Source organism: Alligator sinensis, unplaced genomic scaffold (assembly GCF_000455745.1).
Source record: "Alligator sinensis unplaced genomic scaffold, ASM45574v1 scaffold1800_1, whole genome shotgun sequence".
NCBI lineage: Eukaryota > Metazoa > Chordata > Crocodylia > Alligatoridae > Alligator > Alligator sinensis.
Genome location: NW_005843058.1, coordinates 107,741 through 121,991, shown reverse-complemented (window position 1 = coordinate 121,991; position 14,251 = coordinate 107,741). Strand labels below are relative to the sequence as shown.

General features: G+C 48.1%; 1 protein-coding gene across 1 annotated transcript; it reads right to left on the bottom strand.

Annotated features, from left to right (window-relative positions):
- Positions 1-15: 15 nt before the first annotated feature.
- Positions 16-13,785, bottom strand: LOC102376248 (solute carrier family 25 member 33-like). Its single transcript, XM_014526482.2, has 7 exons — positions 13,620-13,785; positions 2,975-3,151; positions 2,361-2,438; positions 1,764-1,864; positions 990-1,056; positions 488-771; positions 16-401 (listed from the first exon to the last, which is right to left on the bottom strand). Exons 1-7 carry the CDS (start codon positions 13,637-13,639, stop codon positions 205-207), a joined length of 924 nt encoding a protein of 307 aa, XP_014381968.2. The 5' UTR covers positions 13,640-13,785; the 3' UTR covers positions 16-204.
- Between the last annotated feature and the right edge of the window lie 466 nt (positions 13,786-14,251).

Below are 14,251 nucleotides of genomic sequence, written 5' to 3'. Positions count from 1 at the left end.
CGCACACACACAAACTACCATGACATGGGAACACTGTATCCTGGCAGCAGAAAACAGATGTTGCAGCAAATGCACTCAGCATCGCCCAGGTCCCCTGCTATGCAATGTACAGTGCCAACGAATAGAACATGCTGATTTCCAAGGCCTTGCATCCTCAGCCTACATCCAGCAGCCTCTCAAAGGGGCTGATGTGGGCATGCGTGGTTACAATTTAGTGGCCAAGTGGATGATCAGTTCATAAGTAGCCATTGTGATAGCCGTGTTGGGGATCTGGCGGATCATTTGAGCCAGGAGTCCTCGGTAGAGAGCCAGCAGTCCCTCTTCCTGGACTACCAGACGCAGGGTCTGCACAAAGGAGCAATACCTGGACCCTTCTTCCCTTAGCCGTGTCCGGATAACCTCTGGGGAAACAGAAAGACAGTAATAATTGATTTGCCCTCCAGGCCTGGCTTTTCCTCGTAGGGGCTGTCAAAGGGGCTATGCTCACCATGTGGATATGCGATACATGAAGCGCATGTCTTTGAAACAGCAGCAGCTCCCATCAGTCCAAAGAAGTCAAGGGTGTCAGTAGGAAGACCCAGGGCTGGGGAGAGCAGTGACTGCTGCTCCCTCAGCCGCTGTTTTATTGCCTCGTAGATGACAAAATGGATCATGGTCTCAGAAACACCAGCGTAGGAGGCACTTATTCCACGGTAAAATCCCCGCAGGCCCTCAGTGCGGTACACGCGCATGGCACACTGGAGGGCATTACAGCGCGTGTCCTCCTTTAGCCTGCAGAGACCAAGTGGGGTGGAAGATTAGAATCTCTCACTCAGTAACTACCCACCCAATACGAGCCATGGCTATGCCTCCCCTGGCCACCCCATAAAACTGAGTGTGAAAACTCAGTAATATCTGTTGGTTTCTACCATGTGCTGAAAGTGCCGGTACTGTTAGCTGGTCACCTTCCCTAACTTCTTGTGAACAAGGTGGCTTCTTCCTCCTTTTACCTGACTTCCAACTGCATCCTGGTCTTCACCAGCCAGATGGGGTTGGTCAGTGTTGCAGAGGTGACTCCTGGTGAGAATAAAGGAAGGATCAGAGCTTAAGGCAGATGTCAGGGTGGTGCTGAGAGCTCATGTGGAGTAACCACTGGATTGCCCCTCTGAATGATGGTTAACAAGCCATTGCAGTATGCCAATTTGAGAAGGTCTCAGGGGTCTCTTGAGAAGGAAAGGTTTTAGGGAAGGGTCTGTTTAGCTCTCCCTGCCTTGCAAGGAATCCTCCTTTCTACATCTCTCACTGAAGTTCTGCTTCCTGCTCACAGTCCCTGAAACCAGGAAAAGGGAGGCTGAAGCTGAAGTGAGAGACAAGGATCAGCAAGACTTTCCTGAAGATGGAGGGTTTCAGAGAGAGGAAGGACAGCATGTGCAGGGAAACAATCTGGGATGCTGGGGGTTGTGTATGTGGTTTGAATGACCTGCCTGTTTTCCCTTGTGGGGTGCTTTCTTTCCCTTAGTAATCAAGGGGCTAAGGTCTAAATCAATTACTTTAAGAAGGTGAAGGTAAATTAAGAAGGTGACCTGTTTCCTGCTAAGTTTTGTTAACCCACGGAATTAGCTGTGCTAGGATGGTGTAAGAGAAACTGCTTTAGAAGGGTCAGTCAGCAAAGTAATGATAGGGCTCGAGCAGTGACATTGGGGTGGAGCACATCCCCCACATGCTGACAGGTACTGCAGGCAGCAGAGGCCCATTGGTGTCATCTGGAGTGGGGAGCAGCTCACCTGCGCAGGCCGCTGAGAGCATGTGCACCTTCTTGGACTCAGGTTCAAATATAACATTGAGCTTCTCCTTAGCTCCAGAATAAGCAGCAAAATATACAGCTCTGGTTGGGGAGAGAAATACACCCATGTTTAGGAAACACCTGGGAGGAACAGCAACAACACCACGGCATGAGAGACTCTGCATTGATGCTACTTGGGACACCATAACCCTTCGCCACCAGGTGTCAGTTTAACCCCACAAGCCAGGGTAAGGGGTTTCCAGTGAGTGACCCTCTAGCAGTCCTGGAGCCTGTACTGTGTGCTGGGCTCTGGGTACTCTAGGAAGGTATGGCAAGGCCCTGCAGGAAGAGTGAAGCCTAGGGAGATCCAACAGAATAGGGACAAAGCCAGGCATGGGGGACACGGGCAGTGTTGAATTCTGGATGCCGTGTGATTACAATCATGCAACTGCCAGCAGCAGCTGTTTTTTCTCAACCTTCCGCTCCAGCCCCACACCAAGGTGCCTAGGGTGGTTACCCTGTTCACCCTGCCCTAGTTACACCACTGGAGAGACCTCTTGCAAGGGATGGGGGATCATCCTTAGCAAGTGATTCTTACCTGGATGGGGCAACCCCAACAAGGGTTGGACCCAGACCTCGGAAGAGGGAGCCTATCCCTTCCTTCTCCAGGATGGTCCTGTGGGAGGGAATGAATGAAGGTATCAGAGGAGAAAAGAGACAAGGCTGTTTGCTCTGCCCATCCTCCTGCCTCTCTCCTCTTTCCCCTCCTCCTTCCCATTCTCTGCATCTTTCTTCCATCTCTCTCTCTCTCATTGTTTCTATTAACATCCTCTCCCTCCACTTCCTCAATTTCCTCCCCTTTTTATTTTTTCAGCTCCCTCCCCACACCTGCCCTCTGCTTTTCCCATCTGCTGTGTTCACAGCCTGTTTATTCAGTAAGAGTTGTAAACTTTGCCCAGCTTCCCAAAGCCTGGAGACAACCTAAACGAAAGGAGACAACTTTGCGCCCAGATGCCCTTTCTTCTCCTTGCCTTCATCAAGTTTCAGACCAACCCCCACTTCCATTATTTATATTCTTCCTCAACCTGTCCACTTTCACATGTCAGCCAGCCAGTTACTTCTAAGCCTGGTCGCCCCTCCACCCACCTGCTTCCTTGCCAGTCCCCAAATGCCCTCCTGGTGCTAAATGAAGTCACCGCCTTCCCTGCTCACCTCAGCAGCCTAAGGACTCCTATGGAAGGAGGTGCTGGTCGCATTAATCCTGCACTCACCCCCTGCAGCTGTACCTCAGACAAATACAAGGGTCGCAGGGCCAATGAGGAAGACTGTAGACGTGTCTTCACTACTTCTAGGGGGCAGGTCAGGATGGCTCCAGCTGTGCCGCCACATCTGGGGAGAAAGTCACGGGAGAGCAGAGTGAGTAAGCATTACTTCTACTCAGCAACTGGGAGCAGTATTGATGATCCTCTCAACCCCCCATTATGCTTCCATAGTCTCAGTGCCCTAGCCTGCATCATACAAGGCCTCCTGTTCTGACACTGATTAACATACTGATGCATTGGCTCAAACATTCCCTGGACAGCTGCCCTCAGGTGACAGCATCAGAGATGAGCTGAGTCCTAAGTCCATGGGGGAACTCAAAACCTGTGACCTTTGTTTTTGGAGCTGCCCAGATTAAATAGTTCAGAGTCCAGTCCCACTTCAAGGTCTCCTGGTGATTTCAGGAGCTGACCTGCTGGTTTCTGGAGATTGTATCCCCCGCAGCACTGAAGAGTAGTTTTTGCTGGGCAGTGGCAGGCCAACCTGTCTTTCACACATTACACATTCACCACAAGCCTCAGCTTGCAGGGCAGGAATCCCTTTAAGACTGTGACCCAGTCAGTCCTGCACTTTTGCTGAAGCTGCCAACTAAGGGGCCAGTTAACAACAGTTGCCACCAGCCAGCTATTGACCCAGCTGGTTTCAAGCACCTACACTGAACACCTTCAAGAGAAAATTGGATGCTTATGTTGCTGGGATCCTATGACCCCAGCTGACTTCCTGCCCCTCGGGTGGGGGGCTGGACTCAATGATCTTCCAAGCCCTAATGTCTATGAAATCTATGAACATCTTTGTGCCTAACAGACATGAATGACGTTTGCTTCCTGATGACCTATGATTGGACTGGAACTGGTGTCCTAAAAAGGGAAAGGCATCATATTCCTTTTCCAGTCTCCCAAGGCCAGGCACCCCTCACAACCTAAAGCCAGACTGGAACCAAACTGCCTTATGTTCAGTTCCCAGGGTTCATGCATTCAGTGCCTTCGGCTGTGGGCTCTGAGCCTGCACAACCCATCCAGTGGTGCTTCAAAGGTTTTACCTAGATGAATTTCCAAAGGGTGACTCTTGGCTTCAGTACTAACTGGTAATGCAAGACCTTGGGTGAGCTGATAGTTTTTAAGTCTCTGTTTATGACTAGCTTCACTGTCCCCTGCTTTCTGCCATAAGGGACATGAATGGTAAAATTCTTACCCAAGATCCCAGGAAATGAAGCTGCCAGAGGTGTATGGGAGGTAAAGACAGCATGACAACTAAAACAGCAGTTCTATACCTTTGCATACTCGAGACACCCCTCGAAAACCTTGAGGCACCACTTGGAAAATGCCAGCTCTTAGTTTTCACTCTTTTTGACTACAGAATAACAACAGAGATTTTTCTGTTTGCAAAGAACTCAGAAAGATCACAATAGGTTTGAGTGTTTTTTACACTATGGACTCCTACTTGAAATCTCTGGGTTTATCTTGTGCATCATGTTTGCACCCCTAACAGTGCTAACACTGTGTAGCACCCTGCAGTGCTCTTGAAAGGACTGCAAGGCACCCCAGGGTGCCATAGCCCCTGGTTGAGAATCACTGATCTAAAGCATTTAACTTGGTAAAGGAAAAAATGAGCCAAAAAGATTAGAGCTAGGTGTTGGGAGGGCCTTTAGACTGGAATAGCAGAGATGGATCAAAGGCATCAAAAGAGCTGTGCAGGGGCACAGAATGGGAATAGCTAAAATTCTGAAAAGCCCAGAAGAATCTGTGCAGCCCCCAAGTAGAGTAACTAAATACACTTATGTCCTTCACTTCTAAGCTAGGGGCAGAAACTGGGTGAAATGAAACACCAAACTTGATGGTTTGGCAGCTGAAATAGTTAAGACTAAGAAAGAAAACAAATGTAGATGGTAATATCATCTGCTCATGGGGCTGCTCTATTTAGGCTGACCATAAGGAATCTGGGACACCGTCTCCCCTGCCGGCTTGCGAGAGACTGAGCTCTCACAAGTCAGAGGGGGGAGGGGGGAGTGCTGGGCAGGCAGCGATGCCTGCCTACCCACCTACACAGCACTCTGTCCTGTTCCACCTCCCAACCAGACTGCACCCCTGTATTTCCAGGATGCCCATTATCATTTTCAACAGCCAACCAGGACCAGCCTCTGAAATCTGGCACTGTCCCAGTTAAACTTGGAAATATGGTCACCCTAACTCATGGAAGCACTGCATTCTTGCCCTCAATTTCTGTAGTATTTTTTACTTAGAAAAATGAGTCCTGTTGGAGGGCCTGGGCAGCCCTGATGACTTTCAGAGTCATTGGTTAGTAAACTGTAATTGTAATCTACAGATGCTAAAGCTTGTGGAACACAGGGAGTTGGACACAGTTTAGCAACAGATCTGATGTCAGGTTCAGAAGAGAACCCTGGGACTGATAATGCTGAGAATTTTGGCTCAGGGATCTCTGAAGAACTCATCTGAATGGGCAACAAAATACAGGATTCAAAGAATGATCCCTAAAAGCTGAGAGCAATGCAGTCCATAAGGTTCAGAGGCAAATTCTGAAACTAGCAGTGGGAACTCCAGCACCAACAGGTACACAAGAAGTTTACAATGTTCAGGAACAAAATAAAATAAGAACAAAATCCCAGCAATGCTAAATGGAAATAGTACAATTGTTATGAATAATAAAGGCAGAAGTGTTTGATCTGTATTTTGCAAGATACAGGATGATGTATTTGTATCAAAAAAGGAACAAGCACTTTGCAATCCATTTAGCTAATGAGAAATTTGAACAGCACTAAGGGTGGAGTTACGCATTCCACTTAGACTAATGGTGCTCAGCCCTTTGGCTGGCAGGCTAGATGGGCAGGGCCCCATGTGACGGAGGGCCAGATCTGACCTGACACCTGGGGCAATTGTGGAAGGGCCCCATCCAGCCATGTCTGGGGGGAGGACAGCCTGCCCCAATCTGGCCCTGTGGGTGGAGAAGGGTTCTTGACCTGGCACCAATCCAGCCACAGTGAGTGGGGGTGAGGCCCAGCCCCAACCAAGCCATGAAATGGGCCAAGGGGGTGTGGCTTGGCACCAACCCAGCCACGCAGGGATTGAGGTTTAGGAATTTGGCAGCAGGGGAGAGTGTCTGTATTAACTGCCGCTGCCCCCTCGCTGCCAAACTTCCTGACCCATTGGGAGCCCTGCAGGCCAGATGCTATGGCTTGCAGGCCGAACATTGAGCACCCGTGGCTAAGACCATACTAAGGGCACTTAAAACATAAGCATCCACATGGTAAAGCTCATTAAGTTATGCTAAATGCTCTCTGAGTGTCTCAACATTAAGCCACTTCAGGCAAGGCTTAACTCTGGGCCATGCTACCTAGCTCATGTTAAAGTAACTTCAGTCTACTCTGTAGACATAACATAAGCAATTTGCATTCTTTGAACATCCCAAAAAGCAAAGATATACCACACTCATCACCCCTTCACAGTTTCCCCCCTCCATCCCTACTAGCCAGGCCCCTGCTCACCAGTCCTTTAGTGGCAAGTCAGAGCTGTGCAGGCAAGAAATAGCAATAGCCTATATAATATGCAACTGCTCACATAGCACCATCTAATTTCAACATCACTTAACATTCCACAGATTAAACACGGTCTAAATTTAACATGCAGCTTCACACTAAGAACAAATAGTTTTGTATCAGGGGACATAGGTATCTTGCTGTATCCAACAGTTCCAAAAGAGCTGGCCAAGGAAATCACTGCCTGACTGATGTTAATTTTTAATAAACTTTGGAGTACTCTAGAAAGTTTAGAGGTCTGGAAGAATGCTATTACTATACTATTAGTAAGAAAGTTCATGCAAGATGATGTGTGTATCCAAGGGCTGCTGCTTTGCCTGGGATTGATGTCAGACAAAATAATGGAATCCAATCAGTAAAGCATTTAAGGCTACAGATATAATTAATGCAGTCAACATTGTCTTATGAATAAAGCAGGTCTTGTCAAACTAACCTGATTTTACTTTTCAGAAGAGACTGGGTTTTGTCAAGAGAGGTAGCTACATAAATGCAATGCACTTGGAAATTATAAAGCATTTGACTTAGTATCATACAACATTCTGTTTAAGATTCTAATGCATGCTAATCCATTTAACACCATTAGTATTTAATCTATTTAAATACTAACTGATCTTAAATGGATTAAAAACTGGGCAACATCTAAAATGTAGCTTTCCCTGGGGAATTAAATAGGAGTGTTTCTAAAGGAATTCCATGGGGATTGTTTTCAAGCCTCACACTATTTAATATTTTCATCAACACTCTGGGAGTAAATATAAAACCAGCACAGACAGCATTTTATGGATGACAGGAGGAATGGAAGAGCAGTAAGTAACAAGAAGTACAAAGTACATCTACGGAGCAAGCTGGATCACTGTTTTAACGGGTTGTACTCAGACAATGGTGTTTTAAATCAGTCAAAAGTGAGCCTATATATGTAGAAACAAACAATCCTACAGAAAGAAGGGGCTGTCTCCCGGAAAGCATGGTTTCTGGAAAACATGTTATGGTTGTAGCAGATGAACAAGTCACTATGAACTCACAGTGCAATGTTATGGCAAAAAAGGATGTACAAGTGGAAGAGTAGGTTGGCAATATTAGTTCTGTATTCAGCACTGGTGAGAGCAATCCTGACCCTCCACATCCTGTTCTTGAGTCCATATTTTAAAATGGATATTGAAAAAATTAAGGGAAAAAAAGAGCCACGAAAATAATTTGAAGGCCAGAGACTCATTATGAGTGATTTAAAGAGCTTGATTTTTTAGCCTATCAAAAAAGCAACTTAATTATACTGCATAAATCTTAACAGAGATTTAAAAACATGGGATACTAATAGGCTCTCTACTCTCATGGAGAAAAGCATAACAAGAACCAATAACTGGAAGCTGAAACCAGAAAAATTCAAATTAGAAATCAAGCACAAAGCACATCTTTTAAACAGTGAGAACAGTCAACCACTGGAACAAACTATCTGAGGGAGAAGTAGATTCTCCATTTCTTGATCCCTTTGAGATCAGAACTGGATGCCTTTCTGGGAGGTGTGCTTAGACCATAGGTGTTAAACTCATTTAGCTCTGTGGGCAGGACGAAGGTTGCTGGGCCAGTCTAAGGGCTGGATGAGGACCAACCTCTGTGCAGTCCCCACAGGGCCTTGCCTAGCCTGTACCCTGTGTGTCAGCTCTGTGTGCTGCATGCACAGAAGCTGCACATGGCATGTGGGGTTAGACTGGCTGCGTGCACTGTATGCAGCTCAGGGGACTGGCACAGGGCACACATTGCATGCAATGCCCAGCCAGACCAGCCCTTTGAGCTGGTTCTGGCACAGCTCAGTCCAGACCAGCCTGAGTCAGCACACAGGGGCCTTCTGGCAGGGTGCCACATGCAATGTGCATCTGGGACCAACCACCAGGGCTGTATGCAGGGTGCATGGCACCAGGTCTAGCCCCCATGATGCATGCAGCTGCGAGCCAGGGCCAGGGCTGGTGCATGGGGTTGGTCCAGTGACCCATGGGCCAGAGCGTACGGCTCCACAGGCCAGATCTGGCCACCTGGCCATGTTTGACACCCCTGGCTTAGACAAGCACAAGTTATTGGACTCAGTACAGGAATAACTGGGTAAAATTCCATGGCCCATGTTGTGCTGAAGATGAAAAAAAAAGGCAATCTCCTAGTCTCTTCTAGCCTTCAAACCTATGAAACAGTAAAGAAGGATAATGATATTACCGAAAAGTAATGACTTTTTATGCATCTTCACTACAAGAAGAGTCTGCAGACATTAAGTCCTGACCTGCTCTTGTGTATACTGAAGCTGAGGCTCTACCAGAGGCTGAAACTTCAGAATGGGACATGCTGGAACAGACTGATAAAATTAAGAGCAACAAATCATTAGAAGCTAGTCTTTCGTGAATTCTGAGAAAATTAAGAACAGAGGCTGATGAGCTGATAACAATAAGAAACTTCATTAAAACTCAGCTACTGTCTTGGAGAGTAACAAAATGTTCTACCTATCCTTGAAAAAGTTGTTAAAGCAGATTCTGGGAATTACCAAGCAGTGAGGTTTTTTTATTTTTGTACCAGGAGAACGGGATGAAAGAATAATTAAAAATATTAATCCTAAATCCTCAACTGAGCACGATCTGAGAGGGGCAAACCAACCATTTCTACAGGACGAAAATGCAGTATCCCATCTATGGGTGGGCAACTAGGGCACCAACCCTACAGGAGGATTTTGAGAAAGTATAAGAATGGCAGGTACCTCCATTGCCCAGAATGTGTAAACTGTTTGTTACATCACTGGGAAAATGTAATACAAGTCCCTGAAAAAATGGTATCTGTCTAGTTTAGAGGGGAGGGAATATGGCATACAAAATAAAGAATGGTATGGGGAAGATGAAACTGTCTGCACCCTCATGTAATGCAAAAACACGAAGAGGTGGAATGACATGAGCATACTCAAAAGCAATAAAAGGAAAATATTTTATTATTTATTTATGGGCAGATCTAGAATTTTGAAGGTGGGTGCAGATGGTGAGATGCATCATCACATATAATAACAACACATATTTTTAACCAGTTAAAAATTAAGAAAGAGCTTTACCAATATGCTAGGGGCCTAGGGCTGTATCATTCAGTTTAATATTGAAGAAAAACCAAATATACCTTCATTGGAATGAGCTAAAAGCTATTTGCTTGGGCATGAAATAGATTCTATTACCAAAAGCAGCGAACAGATAGCAGAACTGCAGAACAAAGGATAGCTTGATTGGTGGAATTTCAAGACCATTAAAAAGAAGAGAGAGTCATTAATACCTGTGTAATGAAAAGTTTTGAAGGGATCAGGTAGATTACAATGAGCTACGAATTCAGTTGACTCCCTCAGCACTGCTTGACTAAAAATGCTGCTGCCACTGCCAGGCAGTTGGTTTTAAACTTTGGGTAGAACAAGAATCAAAGGGGAGTGAAAGTGCTCCAGTGCACCCTCCTGGATCTGCCTGTGGAACTCACTGGCACGAGATAGCATGTCTATACCTCCATCAGTGATGTGTCCTGGCTGCAGTAGTGTAACCAAGGATGGGTGACTGGGGCGCAAACCCTGGGTGTTCAGTAAAGGGGGATGCAGGAATGGAAGCAGGAGGACTTGAGGCTCTAGGCACACAGAGCAGACCAGGGTTAGGAGTCCCCTCGTTAGCCCCCCACACCCCTTCTCTCTGTGGGGCATTACCTGGTGTCAGGTGTTGTCACCAAGAGCCAGGCTAACGCTTCCTTGGCCCTGCAGCTGTGTTCAAATTAAAGGTTTTAGATCCTTGCTCACCAGATAAAATTGCAGCAGTTGTGAGGCCAGGAGAGGTTAACCTGACTCTTGGTGGCAACACCCACCCTTGCAGCAGTGCTCTGCCCCTGCTTTGACAGAGCCTTGAGCACCCCCCCCCCCCCCCCCCCAACCTTCATTCTGGTGCCCCAGGGTGCACAGTCTACCAGATGCAAGTCTTTTGCCTAGGATGCAACCTCTACTAGATACATTTCTGCCTGGCTGGGCTGCTCTCGAGCATGCCCTGCCCACCCCCACCCACATGCACGCTCCAATCCTGGCGGTACCTCAGTGAGGCTGCTTTGTGCCCACTCTCAGGCCAGAGATGGAGATCTCAAAAGTGGCTGGAGAGAGACACCCCAAAGTGGCCTCCCCACTGCATTTGCAAATTTGGAACATGTCAGTAATAATGGGTGGGAAGGGTGTACTCAGGAACAGCCTAACCAGAGATTTCCATGGCATAGAAATACCCACTGAGCCCAAGAACTGAATGGGATTTGAAGGACGTTGCACATATCTATAGATCATGAGAACCTATAGTTACATTAACAAGGATTAAAGGATGCAGACAGCAGTGACAGTTTTCACCTGATCCGGTCACAGAAAGCAGTCTATAGCTGTGACCAAACACAAGTGCATGGCTGCAGACAGCTTCAAAAATGGCCAATTGGGTGAAAATCAGACCTCCTCATTGCATAAGGTATCAGATAAAGATGTTTCAAAATGTATCATCTTCTGCAACTTGTGTCTGGAAGATCCCAGCCTGTCACTGTTTTCAGAATGGGAGAGGGGAAGGGAGCAGACGGAATTCAGTCTGGGGGGTTTCAGCTCCCCTGAGGTGTGGGGAGACTCCAGTTCACCCAGCCCACCCCTCAGCACCAACTGGAGAGCCCCAAGAATAAGCTTCCTCCGCTGCCTCTCCTCCACATTCTGAAAACAGCAAGCACTGAGCCAGGGCCATTGCTATGGGAACCTGGCTCCAGGCTCCCAGCCCCCAGCTAAATTCCCCTCCCCCCTGGAACCAACAGTGAACTTCTGTTTGGTCTGGAATAACTCAGAACGCTTTGTAGAAAATGGTCTGAGTTACAGCTGGGAGCTAGCTGCACTTCTGTCTGCACCCAAAAAATCTAAAGTTTGGAAAGGATGAAACTTCCCTTGCTCCAGGGGAAAGTCTTACTTCTGACTACTAGGAATCAGCAGGACAGGCTCCCTTGGTGCAGGTTAGGCCAGCCCTTGCTCCTTCCTCTAAAGCAGCTGCTGCTGGTCACCACTGGACACAGAACACTGGACTGAGTCACCACTGGTCACAGCCCAGCAGGCAAGTCCCATGACACAGTCATGGAACAGAGTGAAACCAGAAAGTGGGTATCTGAACATGTAATATTTTACCTATTGCCAGCACCAGCAACTGGAACATCACAAAACATTTTGTAAACTGTAATTATTTAGGGTTCTCCGTTCCACTGAACTGGGACCAGTCATTCCTACACCCTTGCAGAGAAGGGCAAAATGAAACAGACATGGGAAGAAATTTGCTCAAGCAAAGAGAACTGGTGGTAGAGCTGGGATTAGGACTCAAGACTTTTGATTCTTAGTCCCCACCCCAAGCCTCAGTCCCAGACCTACAGCCAAAAACAAAACAGGAACTACCCACCCCCTCCAGCACCCTCCCTTCTATTACTAGCCAACCAAGTTGGAGCTCCAAACAGGAGTAAACATAAAATGGCCTCTGTCGAGTCAACTCCTTCCTTAGCTTTACTAAGCACAGGGGTTTTGCTGCTTTCCACACACGCAGGTGGCTCTGGATAGACTCTGCTGAGATGGTCCCAATCCCTCCCCCTTTCCAGACAAATTCATGTGGGGAACCTATATGGAAATGCCAGCCTACCAACCAACCCACCTCATTCAGTCGGCCCCCAGGGTGCCCTCCCTTTAATTCATGTAAGTCAGATGAGATGTGTGCAGAACATGATGGATCCAGTGCTCAAAAATGAAATGGCAGAGGAGGTGGGGTCTAGACTGAAGGGGCTTGGAAGCAGCAAGGCAGGGGAAAAGACAGCTTTCTGACAGCTTCTCTTTGAGACTGAAACATGTGCAATTATAATCCTCTGGAGATTAAGCGAGGTCACCTCTTGTCTCAAATGTTGAGGTGCTGGACTCTATCTGGCTAGGGAGGATAAAGGGAGATGTGTGTGGAGGATATGGAACTGAAGTATCCCTGGTTCATCCCTTCCTCCTCTGGAGGGAAAAAGATGAAGTCAAAAAGAAGCTACCACAGGTGGTGAAGAGCAGAGCTAGTCTGAGCCAAAGGACGGGAGACCTATGTCCCCATCTACTGTGAAGACATAACTGGTTCTCAACCTTTTTGGAATCGAGACACCCCTCTATAATTTGTGTGAATTGACTGGCACCCAATTTCAAAAACAAATGTATAGATTACAGTGCTTACTGCCTTGCAGAGGGGTCTGGCAGTGGGAATGGAGGATAGTCCAGGCAGGGAGAAGCCCGATCCTGTGCTTATCTGCTTAGTTTATCTGTTTATCTCCTAACACTACATTTATCTTCTCACACCTCACAGCACCCTTCAAAACATCTGGCAGTACCCCAGAGTGCCCTGGCACCCTGATTGAGAATCACTGGTGTAGGAGATGCTTCCTACACTTCTAGGCTATAAACTAGAGTGGTTTATAGCTCAGAAGTGTAGGAGTTATCAGGCATTCAGGAAGCATAAAAAGGTCATACATGGGGATGCACTCCAAAAACAGGGTGAGAAACAGGTGAGGCATGAAGGTGTACTCTGTAAGGGAATACTGGAGATGTGGTGTACTCCCAAATTAAGACTGAGCAGGGTCAGGGTATGCTGGGGAGAGGGAGATTCAAAGGTAAATGCAAATTACCTGCTGAGGAAAACAGCATCCCCCTCCCACCCATGGTAATAGGGACAGAGGTGGTGGGTCACACATGCATCTGGAGTCAGGCCTTTTGATGTGTCATTCCAGATGTGGGCCAAAGCGCACCAAATAAAGCTATAAGCCTCACTTGATGAGGGGGGCCACTAAAGGCACATCCCTGACTGCTTGGGACAAATAAAAGATAAAACAGGAAATAAAATATAAAACAGGGACAGCAGTAAAGGCCAAAGGCTCGTAATGAGTGCACCAAGGGGGGACACAGACCAAAGCACAACAGACAGCACCTACTGGCTCTTGAACGCATCCATGGGGCCAGTGGACACTGGCCAGGGAAACTCTGCCCAGAGATGTGAATGCACCAGGGCCAGGACAGTGGCCCCACAGTCCCCAGGGATCCCTCTGCCCACAGCCTCCTTCCTGGTCAGATATATCACGAGCTTGGCTAGGATGCAGAGGTCCCAGGACTTGGTGTGGCTGCAGATGGGGAGTGTATAACGAAAAGGTGTAGGGAGCAGCGCAGCCACATCAGCAGGAGATGGCAAAGGGGCTTTTGCCCGGTGCACTCCAGGTGGGCATGTGCCAGGCTCTCCCTCTGCCCGCAGACGGGGCAGGTGGGGAAGAGTCCTTGAAGGGCACCCGAGGACACCCGTGGCCAGGGCTCCCCGGATGACCACAGGCAGGGCAGGGGGACGTGGAGACTAAGTGGGCCAGAGAGGCACGAGCTTTTGTGGCCAGCGCCCGACTTCGTCAAGAGCCCAGGGCCCCGGGGGCTGGGCGCCGAGGGACAGGAGCTGCCAATGCCCTGTCCCCGCGCGCGGGGCGCTCCACGGGCACGAAGCGGCGGCTGGGAGGGGGCGCGGAGCCCCGCAGGGCGAGGCGGGGGGATCTCCCAGCCCGGACCTGCGCCTGCGGGGAGGCGA